This window comes from Oratosquilla oratoria, chromosome 36, assembly GCF_046742065.1.
Source record: "Oratosquilla oratoria isolate Oo_2021 chromosome 36, ASM4674206v1, whole genome shotgun sequence".
Lineage (NCBI taxonomy): Eukaryota > Metazoa > Arthropoda > Malacostraca > Stomatopoda > Squillidae > Oratosquilla > Oratosquilla oratoria.
Window position 1 is genome coordinate 5,178,955 of NC_134812.1, and position 22,278 is coordinate 5,201,232.

The 22,278-nt window shown below is 42.3% G+C and overlaps 1 protein-coding gene across 1 annotated transcript in view; it reads right to left on the reverse strand.

The window, feature by feature from the left end:
• LOC143018884 (uncharacterized) overlaps positions 1-11,543 on the reverse strand; it is a 188,474-nt gene extending 176,931 nt beyond the window's left edge. Inside the window, exon 1 of the mRNA XM_076174445.1 lies at positions 10,377-11,543. Coding sequence (XP_076030560.1) covers positions 10,377-11,373 — 997 coding nt within the window. The 5' untranslated portion in view covers positions 11,374-11,543. The remainder of the gene's footprint in view (positions 1-10,376) is intronic.
• Between the last annotated feature and the right edge of the window lie 10,735 nt (positions 11,544-22,278).

Sequence of the window (22,278 nt, forward strand, 5' to 3'; positions counted from 1 at the left end):
TCTGTTCACACTAGCGGTTTTACCCGCCGCGGTTTGAAACCACGGCGGTTCAATTACAATGTAAGTCAATAGAAGTGTTCACACACCACCAAGCGGTTTTTCCTTGACTACGCGGTACCGCCGCTAGTGTGACTGAATGGTGATTGAAGCACTAGGATAATGACGGTATAAATCTTGAAACAAAGCTAAGTAATTGAAGAATTCCTTGAACGATTATACCTAAAACCTTAATTGCTCGCGATAATTCTTAACCAATTAGAACGGAAACGCACGAAACAGCATAAGAATGGAGGAGATTACAAGAGACCATAAGGCCTACACAAGGCAGTTCCAAGTGCATTAACACCTGTCATCCTCATACATAAAGTTATCTAACTGTTTCTTAAAACAACCAATTGTTTCGACGCTAACTACATGGTTAAAGTCTACTACGTTCGTTAACCATTCTGTTGGTAAGCCAATTCTTTCATAGTTCCTTCTGAAACCTAAATTAGTCCAATTTGAAGATCTCGTTTTTGTCAACAGCTACGTAATTTTCTTCAGCAGGGAGGAGGGAGGGGAGAGGGGGGAAGAGGGGGAAGAGAGGGGGAGAGGGGGGAGAGGGGGTATCACGACTATTTTCGTGATACCATAGTGACCCACTTCCCTGATTTTACTCCGATGATGGAAAATTTTATTCGTTTGTTGGACGGACCTCCCTCCCCCCCCCACCTCCGGAAGAGGCTAAGAAGAGACACAATTAACTGAACTGGATCGAGAGTCCAAAGACGAAGAAGAAGAACACAAGACCCACTGACAAACCAGCTGCCACTACCATCAGGTCACTAGGAAACACGTTCGGGTCAAGTTACTAAAATTAGAGACAAAAAAAAGAAAAAAAGAGAAAAAAAAAAGAGCGAAGGAGGAAGACAACGGCGAAAAAAAGAGAGGAGGAGAAGGAGAGGGTGGGGGGTGGGAGAGGATGACTCCCATTGTGTTAAGAGACTGCTGGTTGGGGGGGGGATTAGGGGGGGGAGAAGAGGGTCGGCGGGGTTGTGTAAGGAAAGAAGGAAAGGTTGATATGAGGATCTCGGAAGGAGAATTGATCAAGTTTAGATAGAGTCTGCCTTCCTCAATGTCCCCCGAAGGAACCTCGGGCGACTTGTCGCGATACTTCGAGCTGTTGTTGATGATGTAAGATAAGATGTAGAAGGGGAGGTGGGGAGAGGAATGATGGGGAGGGGAGAGGAAGGAAGGGTAGGGGAGGGGTGGGATGGAGTGGGATGTGGGTGGGGTTTAAGACCGGGGAAAGGTAGGGGAGGGGAGGGTGGGATGGAGTGGGGAGGGGTGGGATGTAGGTGTAATTTAAGACCGGGGGAGGAGGGGAGGGATGGGGTGGGATGGGGTGGGATGGGGTGGGATGTGGGTGGGATTTAAAACCGGGGGAGGAGGAGGGAAGGGTAGGGGTGGGGAGGGGTGGGATGGGGTGGGATGTGGGTGGGATTTAAGACTGGGGGAGGAGGAGGGAAGGGTAGGGGTGGGGAGGGGTGGGGTGTGGGGATGTGGGTGGGATTTAAGAGCGGAGGAGGAGGAGGAGGAGAACGGGTTTGGGATATTTTGGGACGGCGAGGTTGAGGACCTGTTACGGGGAGGAGTGGGGTTGAGGTTCGGAGTTGAGGCCCTGGATTGAGGTCCGGGGGCAGAGTGAGTGTCTGGAATGATCCTTTCCAGGAAGGAGACCATGCGACGCTTCCAGAGGAGGGAGAGCCCGAGATCGGTTCCTTTCAGCCGCTTGAAAATGGGGGCGACGATAACTATGGCACAACTGCACGAAAACCTCGCGGCTTGAATTGCGAAGTCGGACTAAGGGGGAAGAGTACCGTGCCAAGAAAGACGGGGAGGTGACCCGTCCTGGTCCTCAAGAAGGCAAGGAGGTAAGAGGGAAAAGTGGACTGGCACTATACTAGGCCTCTGGAAAGAAGGGGAGATTGGGGCCAATACCTCAATGTAATAAAAATCAACGGCCACAGTAGGACACTTGTTAAGAAACGGGATTTAGTGTCTTCATGTGAGCACAGAAAATCTGGGAAACGCTGATCTTCTGGGATGAGTGGAAGATGTAAAGAGGAGCCTAATGTGATCAAGATCAATACTTAGATTAAAATGCGAAAGAACTTGTTAGGCCAAAGAGGGGAAAATGAGGACTAACAGCTTAAATGTGATCTACATTGATGATCATGGAGAAACGAAAATAAATCATTGTTATTATTATTATTATTATTATTATTACTATTATTAATTATTATTATTACTATTACTATTATAATTATTTATATATTATATATTTGTTAGTTTATTTATCTATTTATTTTTGTTCCAGAAAAGGGATCAACTGATTATCATTTAATTGAAAAAAAAGAAAAGAAAAAAAAAATTGTCTGGGAAGAAGAAATAGCGACTTTTACTCCATTATGATTAAGATCAATTTCAACTAAAGAAACTTTTGTTTTGACATACAGGAAAGTGCGGCACCAAAACCTGGATATCAATCAATCAATCAATGAATCAATCAATCATACAAGAGAGAATGGTGGATAATAGGCCTCAGAACTCGTAGAAGCTAACAAGACCAATCTATTATTAGATTAAGGTCAATTAAGGTCACTGATCTTAGAAAAAAGGTCAATGGTAATGGAAAGGTGAGATCAGGTCAAATTATAGGTGAGATCAGGTCAGATCAAAGGTGACATCAGGTCAGCTCATAGGTGAGATCAGGTCAGATTATAGGTGAAATCAAGTCAGATCAAAGGTGAGATCAGGTCAAATCATAGGTGAGATCAGGTCAGATTATAGGTGAGATCAGGTCAGATTATAGGTCAGGTCAGGTCAGATCAAAGGCGAGATCAGGTCAAATCATAGGTCAGGTCAAAGGTGAGATCAGTTCATATCATAGGTGAGATCAGGTCATATCATAAGTGAGATCAAGTCAGATCATAGGTGAGGTCAGGTCAGATCATAGATGAGATCAGGTCAGATCAAAGGTCAGATCATAGGTGAGATCAGGTCAGATCAAAGGTCAGATCATAGGTGAGATCATAGGTGATATCAGGTCAGATCATAGGTGAAATCAAGTCAGATCATAGGTGAGATCAGGTCAGGTCAAAGGTCAGGTCAGGTTAGGTCAGGTCAGATAAAAGGTCAGATTAGGTCAGATCATAAATGGGGGGGATTAAATAGGGTTAAACTGAGGGATTAAGAAGGTCGGGAAATAGGAACTGGTTTACCATCGGAGTGGTTAACGAACGAATTAGTAACCACGCAGTGAACACTGAAACAATTGTTTGTTTTAAGAGAAGACGAGATAATTTTATGGATAGGAATGAAAGGTGGTAAGGGACATGGAACTGCCTAGTGTAGGCCTTATGGTCTCTCGCAGACTCTTCTGTTTCTTAGTGAAGGGAAACACAATTGAGACAAGGGTAGCGGACCGGAGGTTCAATCTCTCTCTCTCTCTCTCTCTCTCTCTCTCTCTCTCTCTCTCTCTCTCTCTCTCTCTCTCTCTCTCTCTCTCTCTCTCTCTCTCACTCACACTCTCACTCACTCACTCACTCACTCACTCACTCACTCACTCACTCACTCACTCACTCACCCACTCTCTATCTATCTATCTATCTCACCCTTTGTCTGTCTCTTTCTCTCTATCTCTCTCTCTCTCTCTCTCTCTCTCTCTCTCTCTCTCTCTCTCTCTCTCGCACAACAGTGCTGCGAGATTGTTAACTAGGATGGAAACGCAGGTAAAACGAATCTATAGAGAACACACTCGTTCTCTCACTCTCTCTGCCTCGTTCTCTGTCTTTGTCACTCACTCAACCCCGTAAGAAAGAGATCCATCATTACAGGATGGGTCTTGTTCTTCACTGTGGGTTTTTGACACATCTCGAATCTTCTCCCCGTCCCTCTCAGTGTCACTTTCACTTCTTGCTCTGTCTGTACATGAGCTCTTCTATTCGTCTTCTTTGTATCTTCTTCGGTACAACATGAGGGATTATGATCACATTCAGGCTACTTCCCGTGTAAGGGGGAAAAAGCCTTTGGTATATGTATGTATGTATGTATGTATGTATGTATGTATGTATGTATGTATGTATGTATGTATGTATGTATGTATGATCAGGTTTGTGGGGGCTAGACCCTCGCCAGGTAGAAATAAGTAGATAAATGATAAAAAAAGATAATGATGATAGATTACAGTATATGGTTGACGAGTCTCTTGCTACGCCGCATAGGAAGATATGGACCAAAAGGTCTCCTGTCGGCATGCTCCGCCTTTGTAATCCTTTGAAGGGTCCAGGAAGGAACGGAAATCTCCAGTAGACATAGGACCTTAGTTTTAATAAGATCTTTCGCCAGCCTTAGCAGGCATTCTCAAACAACAGAAAGTATAATTTTAGTTGATTTTGTTACAGGTTTTTTTGGTTTTATTGGCTCATTTGTGAGGTCTACCTGTGTATAACCATACGTATAGCCAATGAGTATATAAAATTAGATCTTGTGTCGGTAGAGAGTTCGCTAGGGCTGGCGAAAAGATTTAAGAGTACGGCCCATAGACTCGTTTCTTCAGTCGGGGGTTTGATACTTGAGTGAATGGAATAGTTTGGTAGTAAATAGTAAAGAAAGGGAAGCTTCTGACAGCACTGGGAGACACTGAAATAGAACAAAGAAAAAAATAGCAAAGGCTAGACGTCCCATGACGCATTGTCCTCTTCGGACATTTTTATTCATCTTCGAAGTTCTCGAAAATGAAATCTTCTACAGAATTTTAGGACCAGTGTATGAGGATCAAAAAAGAAATGAAGAATAAGACGTAACTGGGAACTACGAGAACAAACATAACAATCCAATATTGGAAATGTAATCGAATTAGGAAGAATGAAATAAGTGGGACTTGTTGCAATGATACAAGAAGATAGATGGAAGAGGAAAGTGTTTAATAGTAAAGTCCATGTACAACGGAAGCTTGGGTGACGAAGAAAAGAGTGGAGGAGATGTGTTGATGAAATAGGTGGGGTATGTTGCAATGATACAATAAAATAGACGGGAAAGTGCTCAGTAGTGGAGTACATTGACAACGGAAGCTTGGGTGACGAAGAAAAGACTGGAGAAGATGTGTTGATGAAAAAGGTGGGGTATGTTGCAATGATACAATAAAACAGACGGGAAAGTGCTCAGTAGCGGAGTACATTGACAACGGAAGCTTGGGTGGCGAAGAAAATACTGGAGGAGAGGTGTTGATGAAGATGCACAGATATACGGAACGGAACCAAGAGAATGGAAGGAGGATGTGGTTCGCAGGACCGAGAGAGTCGTCGAGACGGCGAGACGTTTCAAAAGAGGTTATAGATCACCGAGTGACCCGGAGCTCAGCGAAGTAAGATTATGGATTCTTGTGGAAAAGTGTTTGAAAAAAAAAAAAAAAAAAAAAAAAACTAGAGAAGTATCTACAAAGTGCAATGCTCTAGAAACTTTCTTCTAGCTAACATCACACTATTTCAGTGCACTATTTCATACAATAGACATGGCGAGAAAAGGGACCAAAAGTCTTAGATTAAGATAACTTTATAGACGAGGACAGGTGGTAATGGACATTGACTTGCCTAGTGTAGGCCTTATGGTCTCCTGCGATCTCCTTCATTATGTTCAAAGGGATCACCTGGGTCTTACGTGTCAGGATAGCCTGGGGGAAATGACAACCACCAGTAGATATTGAGAGAGAGGGAACTGGTGATTTGGAGTCCACAGACTGGCAACGTGCCAAGAGCGATATTTGTTAACTTCCCGGACCCAATGACGTTCTTGTGACATTTCCTTTTGGTCTGAGGACGAGACTGAAGATGTCTCGGAGGACGTGAAGACCTTTGTTAAGGTTATTCTAGCTAAAGACGGCCGAGTTCGACCAACAGAAGAGAATCGTCGAAGTGACGGGGAATCAAAGAATAGAGCGTTGTGGTTTAATGCAAAGAAGAGGGGAATCAGTCGGCGAACTTAGGGTGAGGCTAAAGAAGACAGGGGAAAAGGAAGAGGAGGAGAAGGAGGAGGAGGAGCAGCAGAGGAAGAAGAAGGAGGAAAAGAAGAAGAAGAAGAAGAAGAAGAAGAAGAAGAAGAAGAAGAAGAAGAAGAAGAAGAAGAAGAAGAAGAAGAAGAAGAAGAAGAAGAAGAAGAAGAAGGATAAGATGAAGGAGAAGAAGAAGAAGAAGGAGAAGAAGAAGAAGGAGGAAAAAAAAAGAATAAGAATAAGAAGATGAAGAATATGGAGAAGAAGAACGCGAAGAACGCGAAGAACGCGAATAAGAATAAGAATAAGAATAAGAAGAAGAAGAAGAGGAAGAAGAAGAATGAAAAGGAGAATAATAATAATAAGAAGGAGAGGAAGAGGAAGACGAATAAAGTGAAGAAGAAAAAGAAGAAAAAATTAATAAGAAGATGAAGATGAAGAAGATTAAGAAGAAGAAAAGAAGAAAAAGAAGAAGAAGAAGAAGAAGAAGTAGAACAGGAGAGAGAGAGAGAGAGAGAGAGAGAGAGAGAGAGAGAGAGAGAGAGAGAGAGAGAGAGAGAGAGAGAGAGAGAGAGAGAGAGAGAGAGAAAGAGAGAGAGAGAGAGAGCCATGAATGGACAAATAAGGAATAGAATGAATGAAACAACAATGAAAGAACGAACGCTGGGACGGCACCAGAAACGAGACCGAGTGAACGTGAATGGAGAGACACCAGGAACGAGCGAACGGGGATGAACGGCAATGTACGAACGGGAACGGCACGGACGAACGTGATAAGATGAGGAATGAAAGTAGGAAATGAATGGCTGAACGAGAATGAGATGAGAACGTTAGGAACGTGTCTGAACGTAAAGAAGCGACCATAGAGGTGAACGTACAAGGACCGCGAGTAGAGAAAGAACGGAGAACGGCAAGAGTGGAGATCGTGATTTCTGGGAGGGAACGGGAGCGAACGTAGAGGAACGTGTAAAGAAACATATGAAACAGGGATCTTTACCCGTTGCTGAAGAGACGAAACAATATGAAACTGAGTTCATACAATGGAAAAGGTTTCTTTAGTATGGAGATAGTGGGACAGGATGAAACGTTTTGGTTTTGTTTCAAAATGAAACATTTACGAAACGATATCAAGCTGGGGTGGTGGGTGGGGGTAGTGAATTAATGGTGATGGTGATAATTAAGCTGTTTAAGGTGATAATTATGAGAATTGTTTTGGTGATGTTGGTGATAATGGAGATGATAGCAAGGTGATATTGTGATAATTATTGCAATGGTGATAGTGGTGATGGTGATAATTGTGGTGATAATGAGACCGAAAATAGTGTCATGGGTGATATGGATGGCACTAGTAGAGTTATGATGGTGATAGTGATAATGAAGATAGAGATAATGATAATGGTGAAAGTGACGGTGATAGCGTGTATTATCACCAAGGAAGTAAATACAAAGGAACAGGAGACTAGGATTTTGGTGTAAAGTGGAACGGTGTGGAATAAAGTGAAATGGTGGGATGATGTGGAGTTGGGGTGGGAATGGGGTGGGAGGGGGGCTGGGGGAGGGGGGCTGTGGGGCTGGGGGAAGGTGGCTGTGGTGGGCTTGATGAAACCTAACGAGTGATTTGATGACAGAACTTAGCTTTGTTATGACCCTCAGCGATACACAACAACACAGGTGGCATCCAGAACGCTGTTACGTATAAAGATATTCATCATAGATCCCATGTCGTAGTTTACGTTACATAGGGACAATTACTTCGTATAACACGAGACCCGACATTCGATGCAAGGTACGATAGTCTTGTACACAATAGCAGGTATGATGTTAAGCTCATCGTGCACGATATGAGGGGTATGATAACACGATATGAGGAACGGCAGTCTCGTTCATGAGGCGTGACACGGGTCATAACGCCTCGAGAACGACATATGAGGCGCATAGACCATCACATGAGGTAAAACGGCCTCATATGACGTAAAGCGGCCTCATATACCTCGTATGAGGTATAGAGGCTTTGGAGGTAATTTGATAAAGCCTCCTCATGCATGATGCAGGGAGGCACTTCGCATCACGTATGAGGTGCAAGAGGTCTTGGATATTGTATATGGAAGCAGAAGGTTTCTGTCTACACGCTGTGGTTAGAGCTCTGGCCTGCCACTACGGAGGTCCGGGTTCGACCCTCGCCCGGGGCTGAAATAATATCAGTATCGCAGCGCTGAGGGGTGTTACTCCAACTCTCGTGGGCGGGGAGTTGGGTGTGTGTGTGTGTGCAAGGTCATAGCATTACCCATAGATCGGACCTACGAGCTCTGAGCTCTCTTCCAGGAGGGAAATAGCTGTCGATCACGAGTCCAACACGTGATCCAAAGACCAAGTGAATACAAGAACCTTTGGGTAGACGTGCGAGGCTAAAGAACTCTCGGATTTGGCGCAAGGGACTTACGCGCACAATGTACGAAGTAAAAGGGTCCGGCGAGAGGAAGAGAGGTGAAAGAGAGGAAGAGAGGTGAAAGAGAGGAAGAGAGGCGAAAGAGAGGAAGAGAGGTGAAAGAGAGGAAGAGAGGTGAAAGAGAGAAAGAGGCGAAAGAGAGGAAGAGAGGTGAAATAGAGGAAGGGAGGTGAAAGAGAGGAAGAAAGGTGAAAGAGAGGAAGAGAGGTGAAAGAGAGGAAGAGAGGTGAAAGAGAGGAAGAGAGGTGAAAGAGAGGAAGAGAGGTGAAAGAGAGGAAGAGAGGTGAAAGAGAGGAAGAGAGGCGAAAGAGAGGAAGAGAGGTGAAAGAGAGGAAACGAGGTGAAGAGAGGAAGAGAGGCGAAAGAGAGGTGAAAGAGAGGAAGAGAGGTGAAAGAGAGGAAGAGAGGCGAAAGAGAGGAAGAGAGGCGAAAGAGAGGAAGAGAGGTGAAAGAGAGGAAGAGAGGTGAAAGAGAGGAAGAGAGGTGAAAGAGAGGAAGAGAGGTGAAAGAGAGGAAGAGAGGCGAAAGAGAGGAAGAGAGGTGAAAGAGAGGAAGAGAGGTGAAAGAGAGGAGGAGAGGTGAAAGAGAGGAAGAGAGGTGAAAGAGAGGAAGAGAGCTGAAAGAGAGGAAGAAAGGTGAAAGAGAGGAAGAGAGGTGAAAGAGAGGAAGAGAGGTGAAAGAGAGGAGGAGAGAGAGGGGAAGGGAGGAAGAGAGAGAGGGGAAGGAAGGAAGAGAGGAGGGACGAAACGAGGTGAAGAGAGGAAACGAGGTGAAAGAGAGAGAGAGAGGTGAAAGAGAGCAAGAGAGGTTAAGTGAGAAAGAGAGGTGAAGAGGGGAAGAGAGAGGTGAACGGAGGGAGAGAGGAGGAACCGAGGTGAGACAGAGGAAGAGAGATGAAAGGGAGGGAGAGAGGTGAGAGAGAGGAAGAGAGGCGAAGAGAGGAAGAGAGGAATGAAGGAAAAGAAGAAGGGGGGTGCAGGACCAGACGTGAACGGCATGATATGAACGCTGAATGAACGGAACTATGAATGGAACGGCGAGCGGAGAATATGAATGAAAAGGATGCCGGCCGTTGTTGGGGATATTACTGATCTTACCTTACGGAGTGTCTGCATGAATGACCTCTGCTCAAACAGGTGCCGCGCTGACCCGGAGAGAGAGAGAAAGAGAGAGAGAGAGAAAGAGAGAGAGAGAGAGAGAGAGAGAGAGAGAGAGAGAGAGAGAGAGAGAGAGAGAGAGAGAGAGAGAGAGAGAGAGAGAGAGAGAGAGAGAGAGAGAGAGAGAGAGAGAGAGAGAGAGAGAGAGAGAGAGAAAACACAATGCAAAGGATGATCCCGAATTCTTTGGGGGTACGGGGGGAAGGAAGATATACGTAGACCTATTACCTCGGACCGATCACTGTGCTGGAGGTATGAATGAGGTATACACAGGGAGGCTTTGAGTGTTGTGAATGGCAGAGTACGCTATGAGAGGGAGAGAGGTAAGTATGAATGGGAATGGCCCGTGAGGGGCCTTGGATAGCATGGGCGCTACCAATTCTCTCGTGCATGTCAGCATGCGGCATGGAGAACTGGAGTATGACTTGAAATTCGAGAGATACCTGGCTCACTCACGAGAGAACGTCGTCCTTTGGGTCAGGAACTTGGTCCTTCCCCCCAGGAGGGACTTCGTGAGATGTGTGCAGAACTTCGTGAGATGTGTGGAGAACTTCGTGAGATGTGTGGAGAACTTCGTGAGATGTGTGGAGAACTTCGTGAGATGTGTGGAGAACTTCGTGAGATGTGTGGAGAACTTCGTGAGATGTGTGGAGAACTTCGTGAGGTGTGTGTGTGTGTGTGTCATGTGTAGGAGGAAGGAGATGGGTTTTGGGACGTTGAGGGTCATTTCTGTAACACTTACCAATCTGAGGAACGTCGTAGGGCCTTGTATTGGACCTCGCCTGTCGAAGGAAGTTGGTTGCGATTGAATTACTCATTTGCTGCAAACCATTGGCCGCCTCCTCGAGCTGGCCTTGGCCACCTCCTGGAGGAACTTCTGCTTCTTTGTCGGCGGCCGCTACGGCTGCCGCAGCGGCTGCGGCAGCGGCCACTTCTGCTGCTAATCCTGCCGACACAGCAGCTTCGAATCCATTGGGCGTGAGAGGCCGATTCCCTCCTGCACCGACAACGCCGTTTCCTCCTCCATCTTCTCCTCCTCCACCTCCTCCTCCACCTTCTCCTTCTCTGCTGGTACTCACTAAACCAATCTCGCCTCTCTTACTCCAAATGAGGGGATCGCGAGCATCCTCGACGACTTCACCGTCTTCTGCCCGCACGGCCTCCTGCAGAAGAGCTTCTGCCGGAGATTGGTCAGCCCCGACATGTCGATGGTCGGGCCTTAGGAAATCGGGGGCCGAAGATTCCCGGGCAAAGATAAGCTGAGCGGCTGCTGCAGCGGCTGCGGCCGGAGACGTCCTCGACAACGCCGACGGAGACGACGACGAGGAGGAGGAGGATGAAGAGGCGCGGTGATGGCGAGGTAGCGAGGAGAAGACTGGGGGTCCTCCTGGTCCTCCTCCTCCTCCTCCTCCTCCTCCTCCTCCAGGGATGTGGTTATTGTGATGATGGTGGTGTTGGTGTTGGAGGGCCGTAGCCGCCCTGAAGAGAGCTACAAGTCGAGGACTATGGTGATGTAGTTTGTGCGGTCCGTCCGCACCACCACCGCCGCCGCCGCCGCCGCCGCCGCCGCCGTCGCCGCCACCGCCGCCAACGGTCTTACCGCCGCCGCCGCCGCCGCCGCCGCTGGACGAGGAGGCTGAAGAGGAGGAGGAAGAGGGCAGAGACACGGAGGTCGAAAGGCAAGGATCACACGCACAAGCCAAAGCCACGAGCCACAATACCAAGCCACCGGTCTGCATGTTACGCTCGCGGCGGGCTGGCAGACGACACTGAGTCGGCTTGTGCTCAGCAAGCGTCTCGCTCTCAGATGGTAGGTAGCCGATGCGCAGCAGCAAGTCTCCTCACTCCTCCCTCCCTCACTCCCTCCCTTCCTCCCTTCCTCCCTCCCTCCCTCCACACTCCTCCTCCTCCTCCTCCTCATCCTCCTACCTCCCCCACTATCGCCTCCTCCTCCTCCGCCTCCGCCTCCGCCTCCTCCTCCTCCTCCTCCTCCTCTTGCTTCTCTCTCTGCTGCTGCTGCTGATGTTGTGGTGGTAGTTGTAGTTATAGTGGTAGTACTAGTGGTAGTAGTGTTGGGGTTAGTATTAGTGGTAGTATAGGTGCGGTAGTGGTAGTGGCAGTACTAATAATAGTGGTATTGTTAGTGGTAGTGGTAGTGGGAGTGATAGTGTTAATGTTAGCATTAGTGTTAGTGGTAGCGTTAGTGGTAGCGGTGGTGGTAATGGTTAGCGTTGTTAGTGGTAGTGGTAGTGGGAGTGTTATTGTTAGTGGTAATGGTATTGGCGTTGGTAGTGGTAGTGGTATCGTTAGTGATAGTGATAGTGGCAGTGATAGTGTTAACGTTAGTATTAGTGTTAGTGGTAGTGTTAGTAATAGCACTAGTGGTAGCGCTAGTGGTAATGGTTGACATCGGTAGTGGTAATGATATTGTTAGTGTTAGTGTTAGTGGCAGTGGCAGTGTTAGTGGTAGTGTTAATGTAAGTGGCAATTTTATAATCATTATTACTATCATCGTCATCGTAATCGTTGGCATCGTGATCGTCATCGTCATCGTCAACTTCAACGTCGTCGTCGTCGTCATCATCATCATCATCATCATCATCATCATCATCATCATCATCATCATCATCATCATCATCATCATCATCATCATCACTGCGAATGTCACCGTCAAAGTTAGTTTCATTCATCGTCGTCACAGTCATTCTTAGTGTGACCTTCATCGTCACTATCACAGTCACAGTCACCGTCACACAGTTACCGTCACAGTCAGTCACAATCAGTCACAGTCACAGTCACAGTCACAGTCACAGTCACAGTCACAGTCACAGTCACCACCGTCACAGTCACCGTCACGGTCAGTCACAGTCAGTCATAGTCACAGTTAGTCACAATCAGTCACAGTCAGTCATAGTCAGTCACAATCAGTCATAGTCAGTCACAATCAGTCACAGGCAGTCACAGTCAGTCACAGTCACAGTCATCGTCACAGTCACAGTAACAATCACTCCCACAATGAACAAGTCACACAAACCACTTTTAACGTTCTTTAAACACTCGTCACTGTTGATTCCACGATTATCACAGGTTTAGGCTCATATTTAACTCCATCACCACTCATCCCCGTCTACAGAACCACAAAATGGACTTGAATCAATCCACTCAACTCCTTGGCCAAGATGAAGTCAACTTGACAAATTTCATTCTGGCTGATCCTAAACGATTTATTTTCGTTTTTTTTGTGGGAAATTGTTCGTGCTTAAGTGGTTTGTGGTACACGAAAAAATAAGAAAAATGGTGGTTAGCAACTTATGACGACAAATATACTCGTACAATGATCTCTGAACACATCAAAGCTCTTTATCAATTTTTTCTTTTCATCTAAGGACAGGTCGTTATATTTCATTGACAGAGCTGGGCGCGATTCTCGGTGCGTTCCTAGGTGCGTTCCGCTGTACTTTGGCCACGGTTAGCGCTCCCAAACTATCAAAGCAATATAGGTGCCGGTATAGTACGTGGCCTACCTTTTGGATGTGGCCTACGAAAAATTTTCTTTGGGATAGTATGTGGCCTACCGGACTTTTATAGCGGTATGAACCTGTCTCTTAAGCTTTAATAGTGTGGGAGCGCTAACCACGACCAAACTAAAGCGGAACGCACCTAGGAACGCATATAGGAACGCACAGAGGAACGCGCCCAGCTCTGTTCATTGATGACTCCATTGCCGAATAAAATCGTCTTGTATTTGAAACATCAAGATTACAGTTTTCATACTGTTGAAAATGTTTGTATATTATTATGATGTAATTTCAAATTTGAAAAAAGTACTTCTAAATATTTTTTCACTATCGCCAGACTATTTGATCATCTTAGAAAAGCACCTATGTGATTTCGCGGGTTATTGTAAATATATATATATATATATATATATATATATATATATATATACATATATATTATATGTGTATATATATATATATATATTATATATATATATATATATATATATATATATATATATATATTTTTTAAGGATAATTTTTTCAATTAGTTCCAGACTTTTTTTTTTTTTTTTTTTTTTGTACAGTGTGAGGAAACCACTCTATGCTTTTGTGGTGCTTTGAGCTGTGAGAGTTTTTCTCACTGTTGACCAAAACCAGAAATTATTGCTAATAAAGATATAACAATGGAGGAGCCTGCAAGAGACCATAAGGCCTACACTAAGCAGTTCTATGTCCATTACCACCCATCACCCTCATCCATAGATTATCTAATCCTCTTTTAAAACAACTTATAGTTTCAGCGATCACTACGTGGTTAAAACCATTAACTATTCTATTGGTAAACCAGTTCTTGCCTATTTCCTTCACCTAAATTTGTCCAATTCAAACCCATTACTACGAGTCCTGACCTGTTGTCTTAATATGATGACCTTGCCTGCATCACCATTGTTAAAGCCCTTGACCCATTTGAATACCTCTATTAGATCACCCAGCACTCTACGTATTTCCAGAGAGTGTAAGTTAGGGTGTCTAAGCCTCTCCTCGTAAGGTGGTGGAATTCTAAGCTCATGTATCGTTTTGGTCATTCTCCTCTGAACTGATTCTAGTGAGTCAATATAGAAGAAGACGACAATTGTGACCAAGATTTATCCCGTTGAGAAGCTAGAACTAGAATGAATATTCAAGACAAAATCAGCAAACATATTGATGATTTTTTTTTTTTTTTTTTTTTTTTTTATCTTAAGGCTATCGACCTATAAGGGGGTCATTAAGCCTGGTGTGAACCTGCGATCTGGTTTAATTTACATTTACAGTTTCCACAACAGTCCTGTTGCGCGCAAATAAAACACTACTTTGTCAATAAGGAAACAGTCATTGGCCAAAAGATTTGTCACGTTTAACAGTGTTGTTGAGTCTACAGTGATGTATAAGCGCTTGGCGCTGTAATTAATGGGACAAGGATTCCTAAGTCACATTTAGTAACTATTGCTGATTTTTTTTTATTTGAGAATAAAAATACTAATACATGCTCTTGATCAGCTGTACCCAAAGTATCTTATGTGCCGCCTTTTTATTGACTCCAGCAAACACGCACACTCCCTCTCCTCTTTTTTTCTCATAAAATCATATATTCTTTCTATTTATATCTTAATAGAAAACGGGATGGGGGTGACTAATAGAAATATATTTTGCACGTATGTAAAAACAGATACTCGTTCTTGGAATGATTTGATAGTTTTTTATTAAATTGGATTTTTTTTTTTTTAGCGGTCAGCTACACAGATCGTCAGAACGTCAGCGGCTATCCAATTCAACAACAATTGTATCAGAGAGAAGATTACTCCAAGAACATTAATGATTTTTATTAAACACTGATTATTGACCTGATGACGTCACATCCCCATTGCATCGTCCTTACGCTCCCCGGGGGGGGGGGGGTCGCGACCCTTAGATTGGAAACCAAAAATTGAAATAAAGATTCCTAATTCAGTACGATATCAACGTGTGTTTTATGTAGTTAATGTTGATTCGTATGATATGTAGAAATTAAGATAATTGAAGGACGTCAATAAGATATAATTTCAATAACATAAGGACAGATAATTTCATATCAGAAGACACATACATCCTCCAAATTTTTCAAAATTATTTTATTTGTAGAGACTTTGGTTGTTCTATTTTCCTTATAATAACCCAAGAGTCAATGTTAATGTCTTTATTACATTACAAACTATAAAATAAAGCTTAAATCCAATTTAGTGTAATAGCGGTAGAACCGGAATTGTGTGGACATCTCGCTCCCACTTAGTTGCCGGTTCGAATCCCGCACTCCTTTCCGATTCCCAGCAATTACTGTTACCGGCCTCAAAGGTGACGGGTTTGGTCGACGTAACGCGTCTCCTGGCGTAAGCTCTTCACCCTTAAGGGACTATCACACTGGGCTCTTTTTCCTCCGACATCCTACCTCCAACCTCCATTTGAATAACTAGAATAGGACTTCGCTTGTAGAAATCTAGACGTATCTAAGACCATTCCAGAAGTATGTTTAACATTCGTATAGGTTTACCTTCTCATAATTCATCATTCATCTTTGCTATATATATGACGGAAAGGTCATTTGATATTTGGAGATTTGGAAAATTCGAATATTGTAACCGAAGTCGTTTTCACTCAAACGTAGTCTCAACAGTTGACGCTGGTGAAGCTCGTGGAAGCCCAGTGTGATGACCCTTTTAAGCCCCTTTTACTGAGATGACATACTTGCTATAGGTGAGTACTGGCGATGTCATTTAGCAGATAGAACGGCACTGGACTGAAGGAATAAAAAGTGAAAATAGTAGCTATGAGGCTCGTTTTACACGGACCGACTTTTCGCCGTGCTCCGTCCACGACACGACGTCGTGTTCACTTAATCGTGAGTGTATATAGACGCTTCCACACGTCACGATCACGACCACGTTTGAAAGGGTTCATAGACGCTTATGGTTAGTTGAGAGCACGACGTCGTGTCGTGGACGGCGCACGACAAAAAGTCGACACGTGTGAAACAGACCTGAGGTGTGGCCCTGATACGTTTTTATATTATCACCGTTACCGTTACAGCCGTTACGACTGTAACGGTAACGGTGTCTCCGTTACAGCTACTTCTGCCACTACTACTACATTATGACCACTTTCTCCACCACCACCACTAAGAGCATAAGAACATGAGAATGGAGGAGACTGCAAGAGACCATAAGGCCTACACTAGGGAGTTCCATGTATATTACCGTTTATCATTTCCATCCATGAAATTATCTAATCTCTTAAAACCACCCATTGTTTCAGCACTCACTAAATGGTTAATAAATCTATTTCATTCGTTAACTACTCTATTAGTAAACAAGCCCAATTCTAATACATTACTACTAGTCCTCCCCTGGTGTCTTAATATGATGACCTTGCCTGCATCAGAATTTTATGTATTGTGTACAATATCAAACTATCTATGACTATCACTCTGTCGCCTTGACTATCAAAATAGTCTTGTATTGAACTACTTTACACCAGGTTTAAAGGGTTATTACACTTGGATTCCAGCGTCGACAGTTGAGAGTTCGGTCGAGTAAAAACGACTTCGGTTACAATATTCGAATTTTCAAATCTCCAAATATCAAATTATCTTTTCGTTATATAAAGCAAAGGTAAATGATGAACTATGAAATTGCAAACCTATACGACTGTTAGACATACTTTTGGAATGTTCTTAGAAAAGTTTAGATTTCTGTAATCGAAGTCATATTCTATGGATGTTGAAGGTAGGATGTTGAAGGAAAAAAAGCCCAGTGTGATAGCCCCATAACACACTGATTTCATAACGTAGGATCATATATCGTCACATGACGTCACACATAAAAATCTTCCCCGCTTACCTCGTCATCTCCCTTTGTACCCTTACATGTTAAATCACACCACCCACGCCTCACAACAGGGGTCACATGACTCCACATGACGTCACACACCGTCGTCACACGACGCCACATAATCGTTTCCTCTTATCTATCCTGTCAACTTCGAAAATTCCATCTAGTCTCATCTAGCTCATCTCTGTTGAGTTCGGGATTTCCTCTTTCTCCGTTCTCGTTGCCGAACTCCCACGCAGGGAGACCAGTTAGCTCCCTCAGCGCGGCGAAGGAGACTTTTGGTATACATTCCCGGGGCTAAACGCGGGGGCGTTTTGTGCAGCCAAAGGGCTAGATTCCGTCCTAGAAAGGGGCTTCATCATTCCGTTGCTCTATTTAAGCCAGGCATCGGGCTTTGAGCTACGTGGAAACGATTGGATTTAATCGGAAGGATATCCAAAGCGTTACTGTCTTTAAGGTGGTAAGAGCGACCTACGATATTTTTTCTTTTATCATCCTTTGCGCTTTATTCTCTTTTCTTTATCAAATTTCGAGCAATTTCATATTGATTTAGGGTATTCATTCTTCTCTATTATATCTTATTTTGATTTAATTACGTCTTATCATTTTTTAAATTATCTATATACCCAAGTATCATTTTATTTATTTGTTTATTTATAATGGCTTCCAGGATACTCGCTGGTCGAGCGGATTAGAGCGTCGCTACTTGAGGCGGAGGTCGAGGTGGTGGTAGTTCGAATCCTCCCACCAGCGAGTTGGACCAAGGTCATGGTTCATTAAGTCCCACACTACAAAGTCCTCTGTAAGGGGAACCGTCCTAGCCTCCCGATGGGGGGGGGGGTTGTGACGTTAAACAAAATCAAATCAGTAATGATTTCCATTGGGAAGCCAAAATGAATTAATATAGAAATCTACAAATATTACGTAGGTTAATTTAAATTGAAAAAAATACACAAGTATGCAAACAACATATATAAAGATGTATAAGTAGGCATAAAAACAAATAAACAGGCAAATTAATGAATATATGATTAAATAAAAGATAGTAATAGATAGTTAAGTAATAGTGTATATTAATATACAAATAAAAAAACATGAAAATAAATGAATGAGAGAATAAATGAAAAGATGAATGAAAAATTCTGTGACAAAATATATGATAGTTGTGAAAATAATTTATATAGATAGATAAAAAAAAAAATATTCGTCTTTGGACATGCGCACAAAACAACTGATTATGTTTTGCTGTTTCGTATTAGCCCATACCATTCCGTTAACTTTCCTCAACTTCTCCTAACCCTTGAGAAGTTCAACTTCTAGAGGACTTCATGCCATCTAGACAGAACCTTATTGCACTACATTTATTTTTATTTTATTTTATATTTTTTATTTTATTATTATTTTTTTTACACCAGTTCTTCAACTTCGGGAGTAGATTCTTCTCTTGATGGAATGGTCTGTCGTGAAAAAAAAAAAAATACATAAATGAAATAAATAAATAGATAAATGAAATATAACAAAATAAATAAATAAATAACAAAATAAACAAAATAAACAAATAAATAAAATAAAACAAAATAAATAAATATTGATAATCTTCATTAATTATGTTCCTAGGATGAAGGCATTTCGCATTCTCATTTTTGGAGCTTCTGTCGTCTGATTGAAGCCACATGCCGCGATCTAGAAAAACCGTTCCATCATTGCAGAAAACGACTGAAGGTGACGGCACACTAGGTATTTCTCGCTAGCATGCTACTTGCTTTTGCTACTTAGCTTGAATATATATATATATATATATATATATATATATATATATAAATATATAATATATATATATATACATAATATATATATGAATACACACACACACACACACACACACACACATATATATATATATATATATATAATATACATATATACATATATATATGTATATATATACATGTATGTACATATAATATACATATATATATATACATATATAATATAATATATATGCATAATACACACACACACACACCACACATTATAAATATATATATATATATGTATATATATAATATATATATATATATAATATATAATATATATATATTAAATGACAAAGAGAAGTTAAACGTATACGGATGTTAAAGACATTGTTGAGATTTTCTTGCAAAAGTCTAGAATATTGTAACCAAAGCCGTTTTTGCTCAAACGAAGTAGCAAAAATAAGCAGCATGCTAGCCTAGTATGCCGTCAGATGATTCTATTCAGCCAAGGGAAACCTGCCTCAAGCACAAATGAAAAATACTTCGAGTGATTTCGTCGTTACGGAAATCTTCCTCAGTTAAAATGTTAACTGTATATTCACCTTAAAACCACCTTTTGTTTTAGCGCTCACTACATAATTACTAAGTCAATTCCATTCGTTAACCACCCCATTGGTAAACCAATTCTTGCCTATTTCCTTCTTAAATCTAAATTTGTCCAATCTAAATCCATTACTACGAGTCCTGTCCCGGTGTCTTAATATGATGACCTTGCCTGCATCAGAATTTTATGTTTTGTGTATAGTATCAAACTATCTATGACTATCGATCTGTAGCCTTGACTATCCCAATAGTCTTGTATTGAATCATTGTAATGAAATCTTGTAATGAATCTTGTAATGAATCTTGTAATGAACCATTGTATACCAGGATTAAGAGGTTATCACACTGGGCATCCACGGTCTTCGCCAGCGTCGACAGTTGTGAATTCGTTTGAAAGGATTACCGGTGGTATTCTTAAAAGAAAAAAAATTCTTTCCTTATATAAGTCTTATATAAATCCTTGATAGAAAAAGATTTATATAAGGAACGAATTTTTTAAGAATACCACTAAGATTCTTACGGTGGTATTCTTAGAAAAATTCTTTCCTTATATAAGTCTTATATATTCTTAGAAAAATTCTTTCCTTATATAAGTCTTATATAAATCCTTGAAAGGGAAAGATTTATATGAATATTTTTTTCTAAGAATACCACCGTATTCATTTATCTTATTTATTATTTACATTATCATTTTTTTATCTATTCATTTATATATTCTTAGAAAAATTCTTTCCTTATATAAGTCTTATATAAATCCTTGAAAGAGAAAGATTTATATAAATAATTTTTTTCTAAGAATACCACCGTATTCATTTATTTTATTTATTATTTACATTATCATTTTTTATCTATTCATTTATTTGTTTATCATTATTATGATTTTTTTTTTGCATCCGACCTAGATATGGACCAAAAGGTCTCCTGTCGGCATGCTCCACCTTTGTAAAAATGGAGGTTGGAGGTAGGATGTCGGAGGAATAATAGCCCATTGTGATAGTCCCCTGGTCCAGAATAGACTAAGTCGGACTATACGCCTACGATATCAAACCCCGTCATCAAAATGGATCAATGAAACAGACCAAAAGTGAATCATAATCTGGTTTGAGCTCCATTGCTTTCACCATCGCTTGCACCACCAACACCACTATCATCTTCATCACCACCACCACCTCTACCACCACCACTATCACCACAATCAAGTTTTATCACCACGGTTGGGATCATCACTACCATACTCTCATTATCACTACTGTAATCATTACTATCACCAAAGTATTTTCATTATTTTCATCACCATGTCCCCATTTTCTACTTCTATCACCACGAATTTCATAACCACCACAGTCACCATCTACCATGACCATCACCGCCTATTATCACCACTATCCTCCGCCCCAAATGTTAACACCAACACCGCTATTCTCTCCAAACCATAGTCAAAGCCATCCAATTCCCTTGTTACCACGTTACATCAGTGCTAGTCTGGATTACCATTATGCTGACCTACATTCACACACTTTCATTCCAGTTCTCTCTTACTCGCTCTTCCTCCTTCCTATCTCCTTTTCCTTCCTTTCTATTCTTCCTTACCTACTGTCTTCTCGTCTCTCGCAATTCCTTCTTTCTGTCTTCTTCTTCTTCGTCTCCCTCTCATTTCTTCCTTCATTCCTCCTCCTCACTCCTGTTGCTTTCCTATTCTCTTCTTATTCTCTCCCTTAGTTCCTCCTTCTGATTTCTTTCTTTCCTTAACCTCTTCCTTCCTACCTCCTTCTTTATCATCCCCCTTCCCCTTCCTTTTTACTCCATCTTCCTATGTTCGACTTCCTGTCTCCTTTCTTTTATATTCTTCCTTCTTGTCTCGCTTCCCTTTCTCACGCTTTCCCACTCCCATTCCTATCTTCTTTTCCTTCCTATCACTTCCTCCTTCCTACTTCTCACCTCCTCCTATTTCCTATCTACTTCTTCCTCCTTTTCCTGCCTTCCTTCCTACCTGCCTTCCTTGTGCTCTTCCTCCTTCCTGTCTCGCTCTTCTCGCTCTCTTCTCTCACACTCCTATCTTCTCTTCCTTCCGGCTCCTTCCTTCCTCCTTCCTCCTTCCTCCTTCACCACGCTTCCTTCTTTCTAATTCCTTCTCTTCCAATTCCTTTTTTCTACCTTCTTCTCTACCATTCCTGTCTCTTCCTCCTTACCTCTTCCTCCTTACCTTTTCCTCCTTCCAACACCCTTCCTCCCCTCCTCCTCATTTCTCTCTCCTTCCTCAAATCCGTCATTCTCGTATTTGCTCAACCTCCACCCATCTATCCCAGCAATCCGTCTACCTCCTGGCTGAGCATAGATTCTGATCCTTCCTACATTCTGTTTGCTTTGACCATTTGGTGTCTATATTCGACTCGTATACATATCTTGGTCCCCGAATATAGAAAACATTGGGTTAAAGGCATTGTGATTAACATTTTGGTTTCTTTATTTTACTCTCATACTTTGTCAGGCTGCCGTCAGATGATTTTATTCAAATGAGAAACTTCCTGTAGACGTCAAAGTGCTTAGTGAATATTCGCTTTGATGGGCTATCACACCGGGCTGTTTTTCCTTCGACATCCTACCTCCGACACATTTTTGAGTAACTAGAATATAACTTCGCTTACGGGAATCTAGAATTCTCTGAGAACAATTCAACAGTATGTCTAACATTGGTATAGGCTTAGAATATCTTTAGTTTATTATTTACCTTTACTGAATGACGGTTAAGATAATTTGATATCCGAAGATTTGAAAATTCAAATTTTGTAACCGACGTCGTTTGAACTCTAACGAACTCTCAACGGTCAACGCTGGTGAAGCCCGTGGGAGCCCAGTGTGATAACGGTCTTGCTGATGTT